At 40.2% G+C, this 27,290-nt stretch overlaps 1 protein-coding gene across 2 annotated transcripts in view; it reads left to right on the plus strand.

Moving 5' to 3' along the window:
- Nucleotides 1-2,288: 2,288 nt before the first annotated feature.
- Nucleotides 2,289-27,290, plus strand: part of HSDL2 (hydroxysteroid dehydrogenase like 2) — a 61,518-nt gene continuing 36,516 nt past the window's right edge. Inside the window, exons 1-4 of one of the 2 annotated variants that reach the window (XM_088018891.1) lie at nucleotides 2,289-2,553; nucleotides 17,771-17,934; nucleotides 19,130-19,228; nucleotides 23,269-23,383. In XM_088018891.1, the coding sequence (XP_087875017.1) occupies nucleotides 2,537-2,553; nucleotides 17,771-17,934; nucleotides 19,130-19,228; nucleotides 23,269-23,383 (395 nt within the window). In that variant the 5' untranslated portion in view covers nucleotides 2,289-2,536. The remainder of the gene's footprint in view (nucleotides 2,554-17,770; nucleotides 17,935-19,129; nucleotides 19,229-23,268; nucleotides 23,384-27,290) is intronic. The other variant, XM_028107861.2, reaches the window with a different exon arrangement.

The raw sequence follows: 27,290 nt of genomic DNA on the forward strand, positions 1-27,290 counted from the left end.
GGAATTTAAAATATGGCTCCTCTTATTTCCCCTTAATATAAGTCCTGTAGAGAACTTCATGCTATATTTGTCTTAATCAACTCAGATTATAATAGTGTATCATAATAGTTAATGAATTGACATTTTGCTTTATATAATTTGAATTTTTAAGATAACAGCGCCATCTGGTGGTTCTCCTGAACATGTTTCCATTTCTCTTGGGGATATATCAAAAAGTAGGATTGCTCTTTTTGCATGTGGGATCTCCAGTAGGTGATAATTTTAACTTTTTGAGGAGCTGCAAAACTGTTTCCCAAAGTGGCTATGCCTTTTTACATTTCCACCAACAATGCATGAGGATTCCAATTTCTCCACATCCTGGCCAATACTTGTTATTTTCCATATAACCTATTATAGCTGTCTTAGTATGTATAAGTGGAATTTCATTGTAGTTTTGTTTTTTTGTTTTTGTTTTTTTTTAAGATTTTATTTATTTATTTGACAGAGAGAGACAGCGAGAGCAGGAACACAAGCAGGGGGTTGAGAGAGAGGGAGAAGCAGGCTTCCTGCAGAGCGGGGAGCCGGATGCGGGCCTCCATCCCAGGACTCCGGGATCATGACCGGAGCCGAAGGCAGACGCCTAACGACTGAGGCGCCCAGGCGTCCCCTCATTGTAGTTTTGATTTGCAGTTCCCTAATAACTAATGTTGTTGGGCACCTTTTCATGTGCTCGCTGACCACTTGCATATCTTCTTTGGAAAAATGTCTATTCAGATTCTTTGTTCATTTTTTTAAAAAAGATATTTATTTGTTTGTTTATTTATTTAAGAGAGCGTGAATGAGAGAGAGCACACGTGTGTGTGAGCGGGTGAAAGAGCAGAGGGAGAGGGAAAGAGAGAATCCCAAGCTAACGCCGAGCTTGGGGGAAGCTCGACATAGGGCTGGATCTCACCACCCTGAGATCATGACTTGAGCCGAAATCGGGAGTAAGACGACTAACCAACCAAGCTAGGAGCCCCTGTTCACTTTTTAGTTGGGTTGTTCATCTTTTTATTGCTGAGTTCTAAGAGTTCTTTATATATTCTGGATACTAGACCTTACTGGATATATCACTGCAAATATTTTCTCCCATTCTGTAGGTTGTCTTCTCACTTTCTTGGGTGGAGTAAGCTTTTCATCTAACAGTCCCTCTCAACACTCCTTTTGAAACACCTAATATCTACAACAGTCTAAATAACACATTGGCTACTCCTCATTCCTCCCACACAGGCAGACCTTGTCTTTTTTTTGTCGGGCTGTATCTCCAGCGACCAGCATGCACTAGGTGCTACTATTTGTTGAATAAACAAATTCTTCTGGAGTCTGTAAGAACAATATCATAGATCATCAATTCAAATGCCTACAGGAGGCTGGCAATATACATGAATAAATAGAACCATTTAGGGCTTCCAGTAAATGGGAGAGGACATATCCCATCTCCAAGCTAGTTTAACTAGTCCTCATGTAACCACCTCATTGTCCTGTTCTACCCTTTCAAAATACAATTTCTTCACGTCTCCCTAAAGATATGCCAGCCTTCATTTCATTAGGGTAGCTGAGTAATGCCCAAGGTATACTATCAAAAACAATACTAGAGTGCACTTGTGATGAGCACCTGGTGTCGTATGGAAGTTTTTAATCACTATATTGTAAACTTGAAACTATTATTACGCTGTACGTTAACTGGAATTTAAATAAAAACTTAAAAAAAAAAAACCGCCGTACTAGATCCCAAAATTCACCTTAATCCTGCACTGAGTTTGGGAGTTTCTTCTGGAAGACCAGAGCTAACTATGCATTCTTCCCCAGGCTATTGCGAAGAGTTCAGATCCAGAAGTTGCTGCTCCTTACAGGGCTATCTTTAGACCGGTGAGGTCCGGCGGGCTTTAGTCCAGATTTCTTGCGAGAGTCCAAACGCGATGCTGGCCGGCTTCTGGCAGCAAGTATCTGGCGAGGAAAACGTGTCCCTCTTTGGAGGGCGTGCAGCCAGACAGGCACCCAGGCTCGGGCCACGGAGGGACATAAGAACGAGAGCCAAAGTACTTGCAGGTCAGGTACTCCCCCGCAGAAGAGAAGCCGCACCCTAGCCCTCTAGGTCCCTAGTACTCGACTCAAACGGCCACCCACCAGCGGAGTAACGAAGCAGGGAGCAGCGTACGTACGTAGTGGCAGACTCGCCCACTACGCCGGACGCCAGCGGGAGACCGATTGTTACCGCAGAGCCCCGCGAGAGGGTGGGGTGGAATTGCCTTTCTTTCCCAGCGCTTGCGCAGAGAGCTGGTTTCCTAGGGCCAGGCCGGGGAGAGGTGGAAACTAGCGCCGAGCGCCGGGAGGCCCACTGCGTGCGCAGGCGCACTCAGAGATCTGCCGCTACCTCCGACACCCATTCCCGGCAGGCCTGGGGGTGGGGAGTGGGGGCTGGGGCTCGAGGGACAGGGCTAAATGAGGCGGCAAGCCCCGCCTCTCACTGTATGCTCGCTCCCGCTGCTGTTGCCGCCGCCTCTGCTCTAAGGAAGTCATGTTACCCAACACCGGGTAAGGGCATGGGGGCGTCGCGGGGTGGGGAGGGGAGAGGGGGAGGACTCGGCCGGGCTCAGTGCGCGGCTAGGTGGGGCCAGAGTGGGTGGCTCGGGGGTCGCGGCCCTGGCGGTGGGAGAGCGAGCTCGGGAGTGCTGGTTCACGCTGGCCGCAGTGTTCCTGGAATCCGCGGTGACGCGTGAAAGTACCCCAGAGTTGTGTCTCTCAGGGTGGCAGCCACGTGCAAATCTCTCCCACAAGTAAAGGATCCAGAGTGGGTTACCCCGCCACTCGCGGGGCGGACCCTATCTTGTGTTTTTGTGTTGTTTTGCTGAAGGTTTTGCAAGTTCTAGGTGAAAGGTCACTGTACCGCTAATGGTTCTTCACGTTTTCCGAACTCACACTTCTGAAATAATGAAATGATGACGGGGTGTTTAAAAAGTGACTTTCAAATTAGTAACAAATTAAACTATCCTAAACTATCTTAAACTATCTTAAATATTTTTCTCGGGTTCTCGGGGGCGGTTCACTTAAAAATTTTTGAAAAATACTGGTAAAATACACATAGCAGCATCTACCATCTTAAACATTTTTAAGTGTACAGTATATTCACATTGTCTGCAACCATTCTCCAGAACTTTTTCAACTTGCAAAAGAAACTCTGTACCCATTAACTCCTTCTTCTCCTCCTTTCCCTTTGGCCCCTGGCAACCACCATTCTACTTTGTTTCTGGTGTAAATGTCTTGAGCGGAGTGACTTGTCTGTTTTGTAATTTGCTTGAAACATACAGGCACGCGGCGAAAAGACTTAAAGTCCAAAAGGGTGTAAGGTAAAAAGTGAGTTTCCCCATCCCCCAACATTCAGTTTCCCAGTTACTCTCTCGTATGTTTCCAGAGATAGTCCGTGCGTTTATAAACGTTTGTACACCACCCTAAACACACAGACACACTTTTTAAAAGAGTAGCACTTTTTAAAATAGTAGCACACTCCCTTTTTATTTTTACATAATATGTCTTGGGACTCGCATACATTTTAGATATGTATATGCAGATATTTTCTTTTAGTGGTTACATGGTATTCTGTTGATGTACCATTATTTGTCTAACCAGTCCCCTATCATTGGATACCAGATCATTTCTAGTTTTTTATTACTGTGTAATTGCTGCAGTGATTAAACTTGTATCCACTGTTTGCACATATTTGAGTGTGTCTGTGTGACATTCTTGGAGGCGAAGTTCCTGGATGAAAAAGTATATGCACTGTACTTCGATGACAAATGTCCTTGGCGCTCCAAAATAAGTTGCACTCCCAAAAGATTGAATGAGAGATTTCCAATCTAACATGTTGGTAAACAACAAAATGTTTGGTAATAAAAATATTTGTTTTGATAATAAAAACCTAATTGAAAAAAATGGCACTTCATTACCGTTAAATTTTGCGTCACGAGTGAGGATGGGGATCCTTTTAAATGTTTAAAGCCCACATCAAGGAGCAATTTTGACCCTTATAGGACATTTGGCAATATCTGGGGACATTTTTGGTTGTCATAATTGTGTATGCATGGGGGTATGTGCATCTTTCGAGCCCAGGAATGTTGGTAAATGTCCTGCAATGCACAGTGTAATCCCTTACAGTAAAGAATTATTTTGTCCAAAATGTCAGTTGTGCAGATTGAGAAATTCTGGTTTAAAGCCATCTGTGTATCTTTTTCTTTGCCTGGCTTACAGGATTGTTTTTTCATGGTCTTGATTTTGACTATACTGTTTATCATGCAGAAATATGTCTTTATTGAGTCAGAGTTAGTCTTTTTTTTTTTTTTAAAGATTTATTTGAGAGAGAGAGCGCCAGAGAGAGAGAGAACACAAGCAAGGGGAGCAGCAGAGGGAGAGGGAGAAGAAGGCTCCCTGAGTAGGGAGCCTGACGTGGGCCTCGATCCCAGGACCCATGGGATCCTGACCTGAGCTGAAGGCAGCCAGTTTAACCGACTGAGCCACCCAGGTGCCCCATGTCAGAGTTAGTCTTAGGCTTTTGTGGTTTTGTGACAAACCTATAGGGCCATCTAAAAATAGGATTTTCTTTTGAATTGATAAGTATTCTTCTAGTATTTTTATTATTTTTATTACTTTTATTTTGCTTTTACTCAGATTTTTCATCCACCTCAGGTGAAATACTATTTTGCTTACTATTTTGGCATAGGAAGTGAGTTAGGAAGCCCTCTTCATTTTGGTTCAGATGGCTGAGTGTACAGTTGTACCAGTACTGTTGATTGACTAGTTAATCTTTCTTTCTGTTAGAAATTCCACCTCTATCATACAACTGAAATCTTGTATGATAGGGGTCTGTTTCTGGATTTTCTATTACTTTAGTCTGTCCATTCATGCACCACTAGTGAACTATTTTAATCGCTCTAGTTTTATAAAATGTTTAAATATCTGGGAAGGCTAGTTTCTGCCTCATTGGAATTTTTTTCAGAATTCTCCTGGTTATTCTTGGATTTTTATTTTTCCAAATGAACTTCAGAGTAACTTGTACAGTTTTTTTTTTAAAAAGTGATTGCTTTTCTTTTCTTTATTTTTTATTTTTTTAAGGTTTTACTTATTGATTTGACAGAGACACAGCAAGAGAGGGAACACAAGCAGGGGGAGTGGGAGAGAAGCAAGCTCCCCGCGGAGCAGGGAGCCCAGTTTGGGGCTCGATCCCAGGACACTGGGATCATGACCTGAACCAAAGGCAGACTCTTTAACGACTGAGCCACCCAGGCACCCCTTGCTTTTCTTTTTAAAAACAAATACTTCATCACACTTATTCTGATTTTGAGGTACCAGAGAAGTTTGGTAAATTGTAGTGTAGATTAACTCTACATTAGCAAGTTTTAGCTGTCCACCAATGGTACTGACAAATTTGGACTCTTTCTTACTTGCTTGCTTCCTATGGCTCTAAGGCTTTTGAGCTGGAGGGCGTTCCTTAGTAGGACAGCCCAGGGCTTCAGGTTAAGAGGAGAAACTGTCTTTGCCTTTCTTTTTGCCAATGCCTGAAACTCTTTGTGAGGAGAAAAATGTCCTTTATCCTACTGGGAATCAATCCAACTACACCAAAGGCAAAGGGACGAGACTTTTAAAGCAATAGTTGAGACATTTTCATCTCAATACTTACATTCAAAAAATCACTTTAATGTCTGTGAAGAAAGGAAAATTACACACACATATACACATGATGTGTTTTTGTACATATATGTGTGTATATTTGTGTATTTTTGGGAAAAAAAAACTACAAGAAGGATAAGCCAGAAATAATTGAAGCTGGTTACCTACAGGTAAGAGATTGGACTTCTTCGTACATATTTATAAGGTGGTAACTTTTAAATCATGTACATGTTTTACAACATCCTTCACTAAAGATGAGAGAAAAGAGATAAACTAAAATGGAATGCAAACATTAACAAAGGAACTTAACTATGTATCCGGTGTATCTCAAATATACAGAGAAAAATAAATAATTCAAATAATTTGTAACAAGATTTTATTTAATAAAATCTTTAAAAAGAAACAAGAAAACAGGGTACCTGGGTGGCTCAGTCGGTTAAGTGTCTGTCTTTGGCTCAGGTCATGATCCTGGGGTACTGGGATTGAGCCCCGCATGGGGCTCCCTGCTCAGCGGGAAGCCTGCTTCTCCCTCTCCCTCTGCAGTTCCTCCTGCTTGTGCGCACGCTCTCTCTCTCAAAATAAATAAACAAAATCTTTTTTTTATTTTCTTATTATGTTAATCACCATACATTACATCATTAGTTCTTGATGTAGTGTTCCATGATTCATTGTTTGTGCATAACACCCAATGCTCCATGCAGAACGTGCCCTCCTTAATACCCATCACCAGGCTAACTCATCCCCCCACCCCCCTCCCCTAAACAAAATCTTTAAGAGAAAAAATTTTATTTACTTGAGATTGAGAGAGGAGGAGCAGAGGGAGAGAAACAAGCCGACTCCTTACTGAGCCCAATATGGTGCTTGATCTCAGGATCCTGAGATCATGACCTGAGCCGAAATCGAGTCAGGTGCTCAGCCGACTGAGCCACCCAGGCGCTCCAATTAAAAAAATTTTTAACGTAGTAATTTGTATGTCTTCAGAGGGATTTGGTCTAAAGACAGAAATGTTCAAGAAAACTTGAATTTAGTAGATTTATTATTGGTAGTGGTATTTGTGCAATAATTTGAATACTGTTACATTTTTATAGTATGTACCTTCCTCTTGTCTGCTTCCCGAACAGAAGAACAGATGAAGATCTTTACTTTCCCCTTTGCCTTGGGCAAGAGCATGTTACTGGGTTTTTTTTCATATCCCCTAACCTGACTCTTGGTACTTTTGTCCTTTTTCTTGTCCAGAGCCCATCCTCGTCTCCCAGAACTGTTAAGGTCTTGGATTTCTTTAAAAAAATTTTTTTAAAGATTTATTTATATATATATTTTTAAAGATTTTATTTATTTGTCAGGGAGAGAGCGAGCATGAGCACAAGCAGGGGAGCTGCAGGCAGAGGGAGAAGCAGGTCCCCCCCCGCCCCTCAAGCAGCCCGATGCTGGGACTCCATCCCATGACCTTGGGACTGTGACCCGAGCCAAAGGCAGACGCCCAATCGATGAGCTACCCAGGCGTCCCAAGATTTATTTATGTATTTTAGGGAGAGAGAGAGAGAGAGAGAGTGTGTGCACAAGTGGGAAGAGGGGCAAACAGAGGAGAGAGCATCCTCCAGTAGACTTCCCACTGAGTGTGGAGCCCTCGATCTCACAACCCTGAGATCATGACCTGAGTCGAAATCAAGACTTGGATGCTTAACCAACTGAGCCACCTGGGCACCCCAAGGTCTGGGATTTCTATTTGTCACATTAATGCAGAAATTTTAACGTGTAAATAGCTTACAATGTCTAAAGTAAATAAAATTTCACCATTCCCTCAAACAATGCAAGGACCTAGAAAAGTTAAAACTCTAATCACTCTGTTTTTAATTTATGTTATTCTAACAATATATCTTAATTCTTTGTGCAAATATTGTATTATTACTAATTATTATTATAAATTTATAGATTTCTGTACTTAATTTTACCAGTACTTTTTTTGTTTCCATTTTTTTGTTTTGTTTTAGTATTTTTGTGGGTTTTTATTAATTAACATATAATATATTATTTGTTTCAGGGGTACAGGTCTGTGATTCATCAGTCTTACACAATTCACAGTGCTCACCATAGCACATACCCTCCCCAATGTCCATCACCCAGCCACCCCATCCCTCCCACCCCCCTCCACTCCAGCAACCCTCAGTTTGTTTCCTGAGATTAAGAGTTTCTTATGGTTTGTCTCTCTCTCTGGTTTCCTCTTGTTTCATTTTTCCCTCCCTTCCCCTAATATCCTCTGCTTGTTTCTCAAATTCCTCAGATCAGTGAGATCATATGATATTTGTCTTTCTCTGGTTGACTTATTTCGCTTAGCATAATACCCTCTAGTTCCATCCACATCATTGCAAATGGCAAGAGTTCATTTGTTTTGATGGCTGCATAATATTCCATTGTGTGTGTGTGTGTGTGTGTGTGTGTGTGTGTGTGTGTGTGTATATATACACACACCACATCTTCTTTATCCATTCATCTGTCAGTGGACATCTGGGCTCTTTCCATAGTTTGGCTATTGTGGACAGTGCTGCCATAAACATTGGGATGCAGGTGCCCCTTCAGATCACTGTATTTGTATCTTTTTATTTTTTATTTTTTTAATTTTTTTAAAGATTTTATTTATTTATTTGACACACAGAGAGAGCGAGATCCAGAGAGAGAGAGAGAGAGGGAGAGAGCACGAGCAGGGGGAGCGGCAGGCAGAGGGAGAAGCAGGCTTCCTGCATGAGCAGGGGGCCCGACGTGGGGCTCGATCCCAGGACCCTGGGATCATGGCCTGAGCTGAAGGCAGCGGCTTAACCAACTGAGCCACCCAGGCGCCCCTGTATTTGTATCTTTGGGGTAAATACCCAATAGTGCAATTGCCTGGTCATAGGGTAGCTCTATTTTCAACATTTTGAGGAACCTCCATACTGTTTTCCAGAGTGGCTGCACCAGCTTGCATTCCCACCAACAGTGTAGGATTCCCCTTTCTCCGCGTCCTCACCAACATCTGTCCTTTCCTGAGTTTTTAATTTTAGCCATTCTGACTGGTGTGAGGTGGTATCTCATTGAGGTTTTGATTTGGATTTCCATGATGCCCAGTGATGTTGAGCACTTTCTCATGTGTCTGTTGTCCATTTCGATGTCTTCTTTTTTTTTTTTCCTCATTTCTTGATTGGATTATTTGTTCTTTGGGTGTTGAGTTTGATAAGTTCTTTGTAGATTTTGGATACTAGCCCTTTATCTGATATGTCATTTGCAAATATCTTCTCCCATTCTGTCAGTTTTCTTTTGGTTTTGTTGACTGTTTCCTTTGTTGTGCAAAAGCTTTTTATCTTAATGAAGTCCCAATAGTTCATTTTGCCCTTGCTTCCCTTGCCTTTGGCGATGTTTCTAGGAAAAAGTTGCTGCGGCTGAGGTGGAAGAGATTGCTGCCTGCTTTCTCCTCAAGGATTTTGATGGATTCCTATCTCACATTTAGGTCTTTCATCCATTTTGAGTCTTTTTTTGTGTGTGGTGTAAGGAAATGGTCCAGTTTCATTCTTCTGCATGTGGCTGTCCAATTTTCCCAACTCCATTTGTTGAAATGACTGTCTTTTTTCCACTAGACATTCTTTCCTGCTTTGTCGAAGATTAGTTGACCATAGAGTTGAGGGTCCATTTCTGGGCTCTGTATTCTGTTCCATTGATCTATGTGTCTGTTTTTGTGTCAGTACCATATACTGTCTTGATGATTACTTTGTAATAGAGCTTGAAGTCTGGAATTGTGATGCCACCAGCTTTGCTTTTCTTTTTCAGCATTCCTCTGGCTATTTGGGGTCTTTTCTGGTTCCATACAAATTTTAGGATTATTTGTTCCATTTCTTTGAAAAAAGTTGATGGTATTTTGATAGGGATTGCATTAAAGGTGTAGATTGCTCTAGGTAGCATAGACATTTTCACAATATTTGTTCTTCCAATCCATGAGCATGGAATGTTTTTCCATGTCTTTGTCTTCCTCAGTTTCTTTCATGAGTATTCTATAGTTTTCTGCGTGCAGATCCTTTGCCTCTTTGGTTAGATTTATTTCTAGGTATCTTATGCTTTTGGATGCAATTGTAAATGGAGTCAACTCCTTAATTTCTCTTTCTTCTGTCTTGTTGTTAGTGTGTAGGAATGCAACTGATTTCTGTGTATTGATTTTATATCCTGCCACTTTTCTGAATTCCTGTATGAATTCTAGCACTTTTGGGTTGGAGTCTTTTGGGTTTTCCACATAAAGTATCATATCATCTGCAAAAAGTGAGTTTCACTTCTTTGCCAGTTTGGACGCCTTTGATTTCTTTTTGTTGTCTGACTGCCGAGGCTAGGACTTCTAGTACTGTGTTGAATAGCAGTGGTGATAGTGGACATCCCTGCTGTGTTCCTGACCTTAGGGGAAAAGCTCTCAGTTTTTCCCCATTGAGTATGATATTTGCTGTGGGTTTTTCATAGATGGCTTTTATGATATTGAGGTATGTATCCTCTATCCCTACACTGTGAAGAGTTTTAATCAAGAAAGGATGCTGAAGGGGCGCCTGGGTGGCTCATTTGGTTAAGCAACTGCCTTTGGCTCAGGTCATGATCCTGGGGTCCTGGGATCGAGTCCCGCATTGGGTTTCCTGCTCAGCAGGAAGCCTGCTTCTCCCTCTCCCACTCCCCCTGCTTGTGTTCCCTCTCACGCTGTCTCTCTCTCTCTGTCAATTAAATAAATAAATAAAATCTTTAAAAAAAAAGGATGCTGTACTTTGTTAAATGCTTTTTCTGCACCTATTGAGAGGATCATATGGTTCTTGCTCTTTCTTTTATTAATGTGTTGTATCACATTGATTTGCGGATGTGGAGCCAACCTTGCAGCCCAGGAATAAATCCCACTTGGTTGTGGTGAATAATCCTTTTAATGTACTGTTGGATCCTATTGGCTAGTATTTTGGTGAGAATTTTTGCATCCATGTTCATCAGGGATATTAGTCTGTAGTTCTCCTTTTTGATGGGGTGTTTGTCTGGTTTTGGGATCGTATTTTTGGTTTTTATGTCTTCTTGCACTTCAGATCTCCCATCTGGGAACATTTCTTCTTTTAATAAATAAGGCATGAGAAGGAAAAAAAAATCTGTGGATTGAAGTTAAAGAAACAATGTTGTCATTGTTTGCAGTTGATATGATTATATAGAAAACCAAAATAATGTATAACTAAAGTCTTAGATTTAATAAGAGTTTGACAAATATTCAGGATACAAAGTTTGTTCTTTTTTTTTTTTTTTTAAGATTTTATTTATTTGACAGCACAAGCACAGGGAGTGACAGGCAGAGGGAGAGGGAGAAGCAGGCTCCCGACTGAGCAGGGAGCCTGATGCGGGGGGCCCCCAGGACCCTGGAATCATGACCCGAGCCAAAAGCAGATGCTTAACAATTGAGCCACCCAGGCGCCCCAGACAAGCTGATTCTAAAATAATGTGTGGAAAAGCAAAGGTCCAAGCATAGCCAAGAAACTCTTGAGGAAGAACAAACTGAAAATACTTGCCTTATCAGTTTTTAAGACTGATAAAGCTAGGGGTGTCTGGGTGGCTCAGTTGGTTAAGCAACTGCCTTTGGCTCAGGTCATGATCTCAGAGTCCTGGGATTGAGCCCCACATCGGGCTCCCTGCTCGGCAGGAAGCCTGCTTCTCCCTTTCCCATTCCCCCTGCTTGTGTTCCCTCTCTCACTGTCTCTCTCTCTGTCAAATAAATAAATAAAATCTTTAAAAAAAAAGACTGATAAAGCTATTACACTTAAGACAGTGCAATCCATGTGGACCAATGGGACAGAAGAGAAAGCCTAGAAACAGCTCTATATTTATGGAGACTCATCTTGACAAAGCTAAAATTGAAGATCTGTAGGAAAGATGGGCTTTTCAGACTGGGACAGTTGGTTGTCCATATTGGAAAAAAATGTAATTGGATCCCTATTTCAGTTCATACATAAAAGTTAATTCTAAGTACATTAAAGACTAAAATTTAAAAGATAAACCATAAAATTTTTGAAAGACAAATTAATACAGTTGTGGTTAGGGAAGGATTTTTCTTTTAACCCAAAAACATTGGCTGTAAAAGAAAAGTTTCATAAATTCTACATGAAAATAAAGAATTTCTGCTCATCAAAAGATATTATAGGGGCGCCTCTGTGGCTCAGTCAGTTATGCATCTGAGGTCATGATCTCGGGGTCATGAGTTGGAGCCCCATGTTGGCTCCCTGCTCAGTGGGGAGATGACTTCTACCTCTCCCTCTGCCCCTCCCCCCACTCATGCTTTTTCTCTCTCAAATAAATATAATCTTAAAAAAAAAGATAGTATAAAGATAGTGAAAAGGCAAGCCACAAATGAGAAGATATTTTAAGTATATATGATTTATAGATACATGTAATGCATATATTTGAATATGTAAATATATGTGAATATATTTACATAAGTGAATACTTTTTAAAATCAATTATTTATTTGAGAGAGAGAGCACAAGCAGGGGGAGGGGCAGAGGGAGAAGCAGACTCCCCACTGAGCAGGGAGCCCAACATGGGGCTCAGTCCCAGGACCTTGGAATCATGACCTGAGCTGAAGGCAGACACGTAACCGACTGAGCCATCCAGGCATCCCCATACATGAATACTTTTTTGGTGAAGTTTATTTTTAGCAATCTCTGTACCCAGCGTGGGGCTTGAACTTATGACCCCAAGATTAAGAGTGTCATGCTCTTCTGACAGAACCAGACAGGTCCCCCAATATATAAATACTTACATAGTTTATATGTAGTATATAACATATTTACATATTTATAACATTTAATTTATACAGTTTTAAATATGTATGATTTATGGATCATTAAGAATATTAAGATGAACAAAACAATAGAAATTACACAGAAAAAGAACATGACTGTTAACATATGAAAATATTTTTAGCCTTATTAGTAATCAGGGAAATCTAAGTTGAAACAACACTGAGATACCATTTCATATCTACCAAATTGGTACAAATTTTAAACGTCTAACATTAAGTATTGGGGAAGCGTGGAGCTATGGGAACTTTCATATATTGCTGCTAGTAGGACTATTAACTGCTTTGGAAAGAGGTTTGGTATTATTTGGAAAAGTTGAACTTCAATGTGTGTTTCAGTTACCTGTTGCCGTTTAACAAATGACTCCAAAACGTAATGGTTTAAACAACAGTGATTTTTTTTTTTATTATCCACAGTTGTGGGTAAACTGGATTCTTCTGCTCTGTATACTCTAAGCTGAGTTCATTCATATGGTTGCATTTAGCTGAGTCCTTGGCTGGGGCTGAAACATCCTAGACAGCCTCTCACCCTCCAGGGCCTCTCTCACTTGACTGGTCATCATTTGGTAATCTGTCCCACTTTGTATCATGGCATCTGGGTACCAAGAGAGAGACAGTGGAAGCTGCCAGCCATCTTACAGTATGGGGTTGAAAATCTCAGAATATCACTTCCATCACATTATATTGCTCAAAAAAAGTCGTAAAGCTAACCCAGATTCAAGGGGAGAGGAAAAATACATTCTTCCTCTTGATGAAAGGAATGCCAAAGGATTTGTGGCCATGTTTGATCTATAACAGTACCCTATAATCCAGCAGTTTCATCAGCAGGTATATATGCCCTAGAGAAATTCTTGCACCTGTGACTGGAAAAAGTGAACAAGAATATTTTTTTCAGGGCGCCTGGGTGGCTCAGTTGGTTAAGCGACTGCCTTTGGCTCAGGTCATGATCCTGGAGTCCCGGGATCGAGTCCCGCATCGGGCTCCCTGCTCAGCGGGGAGTCTGCTTCTCCCTCTGACCCTCTTCCCTCTCGTGCTTCCTATCTCGCATTCTCTCTCTCTCTCAAATAAATAAAATCTTTAAAAAAAAAAGAATATTTTTTTCAAAGATTTCATTTATTTGAGAGAGAGAATGTGTGAGAGAGAGAGAGATCATGAGCAGAGGGGAGGGGTAGAGGGAGAAGCAGACTCCCTGCTGAGCAGGGAGCCTGATGCAGGATTCTATCCCAGGACCCTGGGATCATGACCTGAGGCAAAGGGAAACACTTAACTGGCTGAGCCACCCAGAACAGGAATATTTTTAGCAATATTGTTCATAATAGAAAAAAAAGAGGGATGCCTGGGTGGCTCAGTGGGTTAAAGGTCTGCCCTCGGCTCAGGTCATGATTCCAGGGTCCTAGGATTGAGCCCCACGTTGGGCTCCCTGCTCAGCAGGGAGTCAGCTTCTTTCTCTCCCTGTGCCCCTCCCCCTGCTTGTGTATGCTCTCTCTCTCTCTATCTCAAATAAAATCTTAGAAAAAGAAAACTGGAAACCATCACCCAAATGTATAAATAGTAGAATGAATAAATAATTTATAGTATGTTCATATGTAGATATTATGTATTAATTAAAATAAATGTAGCTATCTGCACCAACATGGATAAATCTCCACACTATTTTGTAAAAAAGCAAATTGTACAATAACATACTATATGAATCCATTATATAAAGTTCAAATTTAAGCAAAAATTAAACGTATTTTTTTTAAGTAATTTATATGCCCAACATGAGGCTTGAACTCCTGACCCCAAGATCAAGAGTTGCATGCTCTATTGGTTGAACCAGCCACACACCCCAGGCAAGCTTTTCCTGTAAAGGGCCAGATAGCAAATATTTTAGGCTTCATGGGCGAGAGGCAAAATTGGAGGTAGTATGTAGGCATGAGGTGTATATATGACATTACATATAAGTATATACATGTACTTGAGCCATATGTATAACAAGAGAGAAACCAATTTCCACAATATTTTTTATGAGTGAAGTTCAAAATAGGTACAATTTTTTGGCAATACAATGAGAAGAATGAAATTCTTTTTTGGGGGGAAGAGAGAGGGTTTATTAGTTTCCTAGGGCTGCTATAACAAAGTACCACAAATTGAGTGGCTGCAAATAAATTAATTCTCTCACAGTTCCGGAGGCTAGATGTCTAAAATCAGGGCGTCACCTGGGCCATTCTCCCTCTGAAATTCTGGGTAGAATTCTTCCTTGCCTCTTCCACAGTGTGAGAAAGCTTCTGGTGACATCCAGCAGTCCTTGGCATTCTTAGCTTGCATCACTCCAATCTCTGCCTTTGTCATCACATGGTATTCTTGTATATGGGTCTTCATGTAGTCTTCCCTCCTCATTTCCAGTCCTACTGGATTGAGGGCCCACCCGACTCCAATATGACCTCATTGTATCTAATGACATCTGCAACAATCCTGTTTCCAAATAAGGTCACATTCTGAGGTACTAGAGGTTAGGACTTCAGCATATCCTTTTGGTAGATACAATTCAATACACAGCAGGGAGGTAATGCTTGGCTTCATTGGGGTTCAAAATTAGTGTTCCCGGGGCACCTGGGTGGTTCAGTGGTTAAGCATCTGCCTTCAGTTCAGGTCATGATCCCAGGGTCCTGGGTTTGAGCCCCGGGTCAGCCTCCCTGCTCAATGGGGAGCCTGCTTCTCCCTCTCCCTCTGCTGCCGTTCTGCCTACTTGTGTTCTCTCTCTGTCCCTCTGTTAAATAAATAAATAAAATCTTAAAAAAATTGTTTCCTATCATCAAATTGATCATAATTACTCATCTGTAAACTATTCTTTTTTTTTAAGATTTTATTTACTTATTTATTTGAGAGAGTGAGAATGAGAGAGAGAGCACAGGAGAGGGGGGAGGGTCCGAGGGAGAAGCAGACTCCCCGCCAAGCAGGGAGCCCGATGCGGGACTCGATTCCGGGACTCCAGGATCATGACCTGAGCCAAAGGCAGACGCTTAACCGACTGAGCCACCCAGGCGCCCTGTAAACTATTCTTAGCTTTAGGACTATACACAAATAGATGGAGGGTCAGATTTGGTTCTTGGCTTAGGCATAGATGTGTTGGCATTGGGAATAGTAAAAAACAGGGGCATGAGTAATCATATGTAAACTAGTTGTTACTTTGTGGGGTAGGAGAGGAAGAAGGAGGATAGAATTAGAGGAATAGACTGGTGCTTCTGGAATGTTGGTAATACTCTGTTCCTCTTCACCTCTTCTCCACTCCCTTCTTTCCTACCAAAATAATTATTTCTTATTTTAAAACCCTTCCCCATGTTCACCTCTGACCTTTTCTGGAGTGTAAATCCTATAGATCTTGGCAGAGACCTTATGTTCTTTTTTGCTAACAAGTCTGTTTATCTGGCTACTGTCCCCTTTTCTCTTTGCCGTTGTCACTTTCACTGTATTCTCTTTATCCTTCTCCTTCGACAAGCTTTTTTTTTTTTAAAGATTTTATTTATTTATTTGAGAGAGAGAGAGAATGAGAGATAGAGAGCATGAGAGGGAAGAGGGTCAGAGGGAGAAGCAGACTCCCCGTCGAGCAGGGAGCCCGACGCGGGACTCCATCCCAGGACTCCAGGACCATGACCTGAGCCGAAGGCAGTCGCTTAACCAGCTGAGCCACCCAGGCGCCCCTTTTTTTTTTTTTTTTTTAAGTAGGCTCTACACCCAGCAGGCAGCCCAACATGGGGCTTGAACTCACAACCCTGAGATTTAAGACCTGAGCTGAGATCAGAAGTCAGATGCTTAACCGACTGAGCCACCCAGGCGCCCCACCACAATCAATTTTAAAACCTTTTCATCATCTTGAAGAGAGACCCCACACCTCTCAGCTATCAAATCCTACCCCTGCACCCCTAGGCAACCACTATCCTTGTGTCTCAATAAATTTGCCTATTCTGGACATTTCATGTAAATGCAATCATACAATGTATGGTCTTTTGTGACTGGCTTCTTTCACTTTGCATAATGTTTTCAAGGTTCATCCATGTAGCATAGATCAGTACTTCCTTTTTATTGTTGAATATATTTCACTGTATAGATATACTGCAATTTATTTATCCACTCATCAGTTGATAGACATTTACATTTTTCCCAATCTGGCTACTATAAGCAATGATGAGCATCTGTTATGCAATGATTTGCTTTTAGATAATTTCTTTTAAGTGGTATGTATTCATTGTAGAAAATTTGAAAAAGCCTGAAAAGTATAAAGAATGTGATAAAATTTATTCATAATCACGTCACTCAAAATAAGCTTTAACACTTTTTCTGTGGGGGAAAAAATACATGTGTGTATAGTTTATTAATTCCTCATTTCTTGTTAAGATTTACTTTTTATCTGGGGGCGCCTGGGTGGCTCAGTCAGTTAAGCGACTGCCTTCAGCTCAGGCCATGATGCCAGGGACCTGGGGTCGAGCCCCATGTCGGCCTTCCTGCTCGGCAGGGGAGCCTGCTTCTCCCTTGCACGCCACCCCCCGCCCCGCTCATAACTCTGTCACTCATTCTGTCTTTCAAATAAATGAATAAAATCTTTAAAAAAAAAAAACGGTTTACTTTTTATCTAGCCAGATTTTGTTTGCCAAATCAGAACAAGACTGGCCAACTGCAGTTGTAATAATTTATAAATCATTGTGCAATGGCAGTATCACAGAGCTATTAGCTTTCAGGGAGGGAGGGAGGAAGGAAGGGAGAAAGTTTGTTTTTATGTTTTTAAAGATTTTATTTATTTGAGAGAGAGCATGAGCGGGGATGGGGTGCGGAGCAGAGGGAGAGGAAGAAGCAGGGAGCCCGTCTTGGGCTTGATCCCAGGACCCGAGACCACCACCTGAGCTGAAGGCAGATGCTCAACTGACTGAGCCACCCAGGTGCCCCGGTTTAGAGAAGATTTTATTTATTTATTTATTTTATTATTTATTTATTTTAAAGATTTTATTTATTTGTTAGAGAGAGTGGGACCACGAGCAGGGGGGTGAGGGGCAGAGGGAGAAGCAGACTCCCCACCAAGCAGGGAGCCCGATGCAGGGCTCCATCCCAGGACCCTGAGGTCATGACCTGAGCCAAAGGCAGACGCTTAACCAACTGAGCCACCCAGGCGCCCCTAGGGAAAATTTTGGAGGAGGAAACATATATATTGTGAAAATATGCAGAAGTTCCTGTTCCTAATAAGTAAATGAAACATTGAGGTTTCTTATAAGGTCATTATTTGTTCTGTCGTAGGAGGCTAGCAGGATGTACAGTTTTTATCACAGGTGCAAGCCGTGGCATCGGTAAAGCTATTGCATTGAAAGCAGCACGGGACGGAGCAAACATTGTCATTGCTGCGAAGACCACCCATGTAAACCCCAAACTTCCAGGCACAATCTTTACTGCTGCTGAAGAGAGTGAGTGAATGGGATGATGCCATTTCATGAAATGTTTTAACCATGGTTTCGATACGTAGAGAATTTGCTGGAGAGTTTAATTCTAGCTATTTGAAAGCTACTCTAAAAATAATTTTATCTGGTTAAAGAAATATTTTGTCACCTTAGGGCAGTGATTTAGGAACTGTTTTTTTTTCCCAGCACTTTTGTATGGTATGAGAGACTCCCCTTAAAAATCATGTCTCTTGAGGGCAGTGGTTCTTGGATCTGTGCAAAGAATGGGGGAGTGGAAATGAGAGGTAGATGATGTGAACACTTTGAAAAAGTTCTCCATGTTATTTATTCTCTGTGCCATTTGAAACTCATTATCTTTATACTTTCAGTTCACAAATAACTATCGAGTGCTTCTATTCAAGGCATTGTGCTAGGCACGATATCAGGAGGGAGGGCTTAAAATTCAACTTCAGTGAATATTGCCAGTTTTGTTAGTCATGTTAATAGCATTGTAATAGCATTATGGTTATGTTAGGGGAACATATATGAGGTATTTATGAATGAGATGATGCCTGAGATTTGTTTTAAAATACTCGCCAGCCAAAAACAGGATTGGGGGTAGAAAAATTAAACAGCTGGCAGAGCATTAACAATCATTGAAGATAGGTGATAGATTCATCGTAGTTTATTATATTATTCTTTATATTTTTGTCTATTTCTTGAATTTTTTCATAATGAAGGTTTTTTAAATTCTTTTTTTTCTTTTTTTGCTTTTTAATAGAATTTTTTAAAATTACCTTTTTCTTTTTTAAAGATTTATTTATTTTAGAGAGAGAGCACGCATGTGCACTCAAGAGTGGTGGGTCAGGGGGAGAATCCTCAAGTAGACTCCCTGCTGAGTACTGAGCCCAAGCAGGGCTCAGTCCCATGACCCCAGCTGAAACCAAGAGCTGGACGCTCAACCAGCTGAGCCACCCAGGCGCTTCTCCCCCGCTCCCTACCCACACTTTTTTTGTTTTTTAATAGAGTTGGTCTCTCTACTTGGAAGCTGGATATCAGTTTGTCTGTCCTACTGTAGGGTGGAGCCACTAGTAGTTATAAGAACATAGTTATTTATATTGATTTTCTGAAAATAGGGTACTTATTTCTTTTGATTCATATCAGAATGAAAAGTTTAGTATTTGAATGTCTCAATGCTTTTTTGTTTGTTTATCGTTTGTAGTTGAAGCAGCTGGAGGAAAGGCCTTGCCATGCGCTGTTGATGTGAGAGATGAACAGCAAATCAGTAGTGCAGTGGAGAAAGCAGTGGAGCGATTTGGAGGTAGTGCCTTAATTCTGAAATAATTATTGAATATTGTAACTATAATTTGTTTTTTTTTTTAGATTTTATTTATTTATTTGACAGAGAGAGACACAGCGAGAGAGGGAACACAAGTAGGGGGAGTGGGAGAGGGAGAAGCAGGCTTCCCGCTGAGCAGAGAGCCTGATGTGGGGTTCGATCCCAGGACCCTGGGATCATGACCTGAGCCGAAGGCAGACGCTTAATAACTGTAATTTGAATTAAAAAAATTTTTTAAAATTTCCTGAGTCTCTGGAGTATAACCAGATATGAGTATTCATTTATGTAGAAACGCAGCTTAAAACCATCAGATGACTTTTTTATTGTTAAAAGTTATTTTGAATAATAGAGCACATCTATAAATTAGGCCCTTGACAATCTTATATCTAACTAGTTTCCCAGATCGCATCCTCTTGCCTCTCCTCAATTAATGTAGCCATCATTTGATGACTTTTGATATTTATTGGATTAAGTATAGCTAACTTACTGGCATTCAGGATATTTCACATTCTGATCTCAACAGACTTTTTTTGGTTCCATCGTTTTTCTATGCCCCAATATAAACACTTTATTCTTTCCCAAATAGTTTACTTCCAAATCCTTGCCTTGAAGTTTTTGCCTCTTAACTTTTTCTCTTCCCCATCCTGAGGCTTCTCCAGTGCCCGCCTTTCCATCTCCAGTCCTACCTGAAATCCTCCCTTCTCTGTATCTTTTGAAATCCCACCTTTCTGTGGTTAAATCTCATCTCCTTCATGAAGCCAATTTCGTCACCATGCCAACCAGTTAGAAGTGTGTTTTTCCTTCTCTGAATTCCAAAACATTCCTTTGATCATTATCTTGTACTACGTTATTATTTTTTTTAAGATTAATTTTATCTTAGAGATAGAGAGAGCGGGGATGGGGGGAGCAGAGGGCAAGAATCTCAAGTAGACTCCCCACCGAGCGTGGAGCCTGACACCGAGTTCGACCTCACAGCCCTGAGATCATGACCTGAGCCTAAATCAAGAGTGGGACACTTAACCAACTGAGCCCCTTGGGTGCCTCTGTTGTACTACTTTAGATCTTAGTATTTTTTTTTCCTCAATTAGTTCATAAACTCCTAGAAGGCAGATGTTAGAGGTTGAGCTAAAGCTTTGATGGTATTATAGCAAGGCACCTGGCCATGTCCAAATCCTGCCCAAACCATTACCACGCTTCCCTACTCCCCCCATAATATTCCAGAGACTGTATATATGTACATGTAAAAGATAATGACCAATGGGAAGAAAGGTAGTATTTTATTGTTAGCATGGCTTATGCTTATAACCTTCAGTGCCAAGCACTATGTTATAAAGGACTGGAGCACAGAGTTTAATTTTCAATTAAGAGGATATGTTTTCAGTACCTTTGAGGGGAAAAAAAATCTTCCAGTATATTTTGCTACTTTTTTTTTAAGATTTATTTATCTGAGAGTGAGAGAGAAAGTTTGTGCTCATGTGGATGCAGTGAGGAGGGACAGAGGAAGAGGGAGAGAGAAACCGAAGCGGACTCCGCGCTGAGTGCACAGCCCGACACGGGCTCAATCTCATAACCCCGAGATCAGACTGAGCCAAAACCAAGTCGGATGCTCAAAGGACTTCACCACCCAGGCCCTGCCCCTGCTTTATTTGAGAGAGGCATCTGAAACACTTTTATCTTCTTGATAAATTTATAGATTGGCAATGGAGTTACCTCTATTTTGAAGTCTTTCCTAAGATTTCCTTTCCTTCTCCTTAGTATCCACTTGGATGTATTTCAGATTTTTTGCTTTCCTTTTACCCATCAGTTTCTGCTTTCCTGGCATAACAATGCACAATGAAGAGGGAACTCTGTTATACTCAGCTGCCACTCTCTCATAATTATTAAGGATGCCACCTTTATAAGAGATGATTCATAAGCTGCTCCTTTTTTTTTTTTCTTTCCCTCTGTACTCTTTTTCCACAAAGATGCCAAGCTTTTATTTTTTGTTTGTTTGGTTTTAGTTCCATACTGTGGTTCCTACTGTTGTGGCCTTCTGTTTTGGAATTCTATAGGCCTTTGAATTCTGCCTTTTGGGAAAACTTTACCTTTTCCTGATATTTCTCTCTGCTAGAGAATTGTCCTTTTAACAAAGTTGATAATGCTTTCAAACCTGTACCCTCAGGGTTCTCTGCCACAGGGTGCTCCCTATCACCTTGCCTTCCTTCACCTTCAGAGTTTTCCAGGCCTGAGTAAATTATGCTATTTCATAAACTACAGAATCATTCTTTCCTGCTAACTTTTTTTTTCAGCAGGTATATATATATATATGGATACACACACACACACACACACACACACCTGCTTGTGCATTATTTTTCACTATTATTCCCTGATCCATTTTAATTTGGGCCATCTGAGTTTGAAATTTTAACCTACCTCTTAATTGAAGCTATTTTTTTCTTTATCACTGGCAAGTCAAACATAATTTACCATGTCAGTATATCCTCATTTCTCATCTACTTTCTTTGCTTTTGGGCCCAGAAGTTTGCTCTGCTAACACACTTGTCACTTGTTATCACATAGTGAGAGAGATAAAGTCAATAAAGTCTGAATTTGCTTAAGGAATCTATTGATTGGATCAGCCCTTACTAGCTTCATCTCTCTGAAGAGGGTGATTCTACACAGGGTGGTGTATATACCAATCAGCCCAGCATCTCACTCAGACCTTTCAATTCGCTTTGCTCCCACCTGGCTTCTTTAGTGAGTATCATCTTTCTTACCTCATAGGCCCTAGCAGAGTGCCTTATGTGACATAGCCACTTGCTGATTATCTTTCAGTGATGTGGCTGAGCAGCTCATAGCTTTGTGAATTGACAAGTATGTCCTAGATTTTAAAAATTCTTTTCACAGGTCTTTGCCTTGTGAAGGCAACCATCATTATGTTCATCCTAGAAGGTTGGTAGTCACAGGGTCTAGAACTTGTCTCAGATATATGGATGACTTACTTGAGTTTTATTATAATGAAGCTATAAAATGTAATATGGTTGAATCCAAAGTTATCCTAAGGACGCATTTTAAGAAAACATTAGCAACACAGAGTTTATTAAAAAAAAAAAAAGAATATAGAAACTGAGGAATGAGGATGTGATCAAGATTTTATGCTACTATATATGAAGAAAAGGTGCTTATGACTAAAATGTTTTAGTGAGTATAATAGCCTTATTTAAGACATTATCCACATACTGTGAGAGAGGGGCATAATAAAGAGGGTAACAAAAAATGTCTATTGCAACAGTCTAAGCCGGCAATAGTAGAAGTTGTGATGATTCTATTTAACTGAATATTAAGTGCCCTTTAAAAAGAATTATGAATCATGTAGAACCAGAGAAGTGTTTAAGATACTTTTGTATTTTACTATTTTCATTTAACATTACTTAACTAAACTTGTAAACAAGATATGTTACATATAGAGGGACTGGACAGAATGTACATAATCATTATTCTAGGTTAATTTTGTGTATGAATTACTAAAACAAACTTGATATACTTTGATGATTTGCTTAGAATTGAAAATTCACTCTAGGTCTTTTCTCCTTCCTCAGTTCCCAAGACCAGGAAAGACCTCTTTTATTAAAGTAAGGGTCTTAGAAGGGAGACTAGTGAGCTTGGAAGGAGGGCCTTGGAAAGATGCTAGAGAGAAGGGAAAACCTTAAGGCAGTTAACCTGAGGTTCATGGAGACAAAGAGGGAAGACTGGGAGGTAAGAGAACAAATAGGAATGGAAGCTACAAACCACTGAGGACTAAGCCTCCTTGTAGTTTCACGTGGAGCTCTGGCGATTGGCTTTCTCCATTGTGCCAGTGAAAATCATTTGGGTGTTTTGACACAGCTATCAAGTCTTGCATTGGTGTATTGTCAGTCATTTAACCTAAAAGAAGTATTTGTGAACCAACTTAGGGTTCAACTATATAGACTAGATGTTTTTATTTCTTTTTGTTGTAAAGTTTAAATTACATTAATGGGAAGTTGATTATTTGAAAACAGGAATTGATATTTTGGTGAATAATGCCAGTGCTATTAGCTTGACCAACACATTGGAAACGCCTACAAAAAGAGTGGATTTGATGATGAATGTCAACACCAGAGGCACCTTTCTGACGTAAGTTACCAGTGTTTGGGAAGAACCTTGCAATGTGTTCTCAGAGAACTAGTTGTAAATAGATTTGAACCAGATTAGCAATACAGTTTAAAACCTAGGAAGTTGTTATAAAGGCCTAAAAAGTGCTCCAAGTCAATAAATGATATTTTAAATAGTTTTATTCAGAGCTCCCTTTCTCTGTGAACCTAATAAAGTCTAAAGTATAGCTCCAGCATTTTCAGACATTTGTATGAATAAATATATACATGCATGCCAATTCTTATTATTCAAATCAGCAATAGTCTTTCCTTTCTCTGAAAAACACTGGTTAGAGTTATGTAAATCATAGGAAGCTCATTATGAATCACATTTTTTTCCATTTTTATTAAGTTTTTAATTTTAATTCCAGTATAGTTAACATAAGTGTTACATTAGTTTCAGGTGTCTGTGGATCCCATTTTAATGTAACAAAAGGTTAATGCTATCTTGGGGAATATCAGGGGGAATACAGAATACAGAATGAAACCAAATGTAGTCGTGATCTGTTCTGAATCGGTCAGACAGTCCACTCTTGTTTGTCCATTTTTTATCTGTTTATTTATTTATTTATTTTAAAGATTTTATTTAGTTATTTAACAGAGAGAGACACAGCAAGAGAGGGAACACAAGCAGGGGGAGTGGGAGAGGGAGAAGCAGGCTTCCCCGCAGAGCAGGGAGCCTGAAGCGGGTCTCGATCCCAGGACCCTGGGATCATGACCTGAGCCGAAGGCAGACGCCTAACGACTGAGCCATCCAGAAGCCCCTTTTATCTGTTTATTTACCCTCAGGTCTATCACTTTTTCATGTGGATGTAAAGAGAGATAGCATAGAACTTGTTTGTCGCCTCACATGTATCTTATACGTATGTGCCTTATGGTTATACATAAAATCGGTTAAGACCAATTAGGACCTTGGGCTTTGGAGTTAGACTCCCTTGAGTATGTGCTATCTCATGACTTTGTGCAAGTAACTTAACTTCTTGCAGATTCTCTTTCCTTATTTGTAAAATGGGGATGTGAAGTATGTTGTAGGATTGGTCGTGAGAGTTAAATATAAAATTTGTTGTTAATCTGGAACTTTTCTCTTAGAGATACATTTTGTTGGGTCTGCAAAACTGGGCCCTGACAGTGTAAAACAATGTTTCTATTAGCTCCTTTATTAGCTCAGAGTTTTATTAGTTACACATATGAAAAAGATCAGATTTACACAAAAATCCAGATTTCTGGCTTTTCTTGAAATCGGAAAATCTGGGGCGCCTGGGTGGCTCAGTTGGTTAAGCAACTGCCTTCGGCTTGGGTCATGATCCTGGAGTCCCGGGATCGAGTCCCGCATCGGGCTCCCTGCTCAGCGGGGAGTCTGCTTCTCCCTCTGACCCTCTTCCCTCTCATGCTCTCTATCTCTCATTCTCTCTCTCTCAAATAAATAAATAAAATCTTAAAAAAAAAAAAAAAGAAATTGGAAAATCTGGTCACAGCATACCCGTATGGCAACAGTTAGTTGCTATAGCTGAGTGGCAGAGTGTCGACTGCCTCATTAAGAGACATTAGCCTTGGCCTTTTGTTACATTACGGTGTGATTCATAGACACCTGAAACTGAGGACAGGCTAAAAGGTTGCCATTTTTATCTTGTGTGCTTGCCCTGCTATTTTTCTTAAAGAGGGAAGTAAAATATTTCTCATACCCATGTGTCTGTCTGAAGTGGGAAAATGAGACATATGCCAAGAGAGCCATATGTTCAAGTAAAATGAGTGAGAGCCTACTTCTTTATAGATGTGGAGCATATTTCTATTAATTCAGTATGTAAAGTACATCTCTATTGAATGGAAACCACAGTGAGTCAAACCATGGTAAGAACTATGGCAAACATACAGAAAAAACTGGGTGAAAAACTTACATAGAAAAAGGACTAAGACTTCAATAGGATTTGTGTTTATTTTCAAATAAAACAAGCAGTACTGCTCTGTGTTATAGTCATGTGTTACATGAAGAAATTATCTGGGCCTCAAGATCTTTTACAGATGGTAACTTGTGAAAGAATTTTGATTAAATATAAACACTCATTTAAACAAGCATTTAAAAATATAAACCTAAGCAGGAATACTGTTGCTCAGCATGTTGAATTAAGGCTTAGAAGGACACGATTTGTGAAAAGTTAAATCATTTGTGGCAGTTTCGATTGTAGATGATGAAGCCAAGGATATAAATATTCTACTCACCAAGTTTTATTTACTTAAGGTGTCAGGAGAATTTTGATGTGGTTAAAAAAACTGTTAGACCGGTACCCATGACATGAACATGGAAATGACTTGTTAAGTGTTGAGAAACAGCTTAGGAGGTTTAATATAGATATGTCAAAATTGTAGTAACCGTAACTATGGACAGTGCTGTTGCAATGGTCAGTGTTAACTTTAAGCTGTAATGAATGGTGAGGGTTAGCTTTAAACTTATTAAACTAATGTAGAAATGTTTCACAGAGATGCAGAAAATAATTTTGTTCATCATATTGTTCATTAGGAATTGCTCTTGCTAAAAAGTTAAAGATGCACTGTGTTATGAACGTTAAGAACTAAACACACTTCCATGCTTTAAACTATAGTTATGTGCTTTACAAATGTGGACTACAAACATGATAGTCTGCTCTGTGACAAGATTATGTGGCTATGGTGTATTGTTGAAGAGATTTTGTTTGTTTTTTAAGATTTTATTTATTTATTTGAGAGAGTGAGCTAGTGTGTGTGTGTGTGAGAGAGAGAGAGAGAATGAATAGGGGCAGAGGGAGAGGGAGAAGCAGACTCCCCACTGAGCAGGGAGCCCAATGGGGGGCTCGATTCCTGAGCCCCGAGATCATGACCTGAGCCGAAGGCAGAGGCTTAACCGACTAAACCACCCAGGTGCCCTGAGATTTTGGTTTTAATTTGAAAGAAATCAACTGTTTTTTTGCCACCCATGAGAGAATTCCCAGCTCAATTCCCATACAAAGATTGGATCAAAGACTTAACTTTATCAGTCGACATTATGACTAACGTAAACACAAATGTCTGACTCTCATTGCTCATTCCTTGTGAAATTATGTCTTTGGAAAACCCATTTGGCAAGAACAACCTGGCCCCTTTCCTATACCATGATCCTTTTCCAAAAATGAAACTGATGGTTTAAACTACGTTCCTGCAATTATAGATTTGAAGGTTCAGTTCAAAACAAAGCAAAAAAAAAACCCTGATTTCAAACTGTGAGAAAATGAACTAACCTTGTTCAGGTACCTTTCTCAATGAATACTACTTGTGTAGTTGGAGAACTACAGATGGAACATATGAGCCATAGGGCACTAACGTACTAAAAACTAAATATGAGTACATTGGAATAGCACATCTACAAATATCTCAGGAAGAGATACACTAAAATAAAAACCCTTTTTTAAAGCAAAGATTCTATTCATTGTTGAAAGTTCCTACATTTAGGGACAGCTATTATTTTATTTTACTTTATTTTATTTACTTTTTTAAAGTAGGCTCCATGCCCAACGTGGGGCTTGAACTCATGACCCTGAGATCAAGTTGCATGCTCTACTGACTGAGCCAGCCAGGTGCCCCTGGAACAGCTATTTATTTATTTATTTATTTATTTTTGGGGGGGCAGCTATTTTTTAAAATAATACTAAATATTTTTCCCAGTTAAAGGCATATTGCAATGCCAAATGAAAGACCCGATACTGACCTTTGGACCAAAGAAAAGGTGTCAGGTTTTTGGTCCTCTGTGGAAGTTATAAGTTATAAAAGAGAAAATTGATAATGAAACATTTCCATTTTAATTTTAATTTTGTTTTTTATTTAGTGACACTCATTTATTAATGGAAGGAAAGTATAGATTGTTTTCTCAGGCAAGTCTGAGA

Source organism: Eumetopias jubatus, unplaced genomic scaffold (genome assembly GCF_037043125.1).
Source record: "Eumetopias jubatus isolate StellerSeaLion01/CBP00866 unplaced genomic scaffold, mEumJub1_p1.0 scaffold_15, whole genome shotgun sequence".
NCBI classification, from domain to species: domain Eukaryota; kingdom Metazoa; phylum Chordata; class Mammalia; order Carnivora; family Otariidae; genus Eumetopias; species Eumetopias jubatus.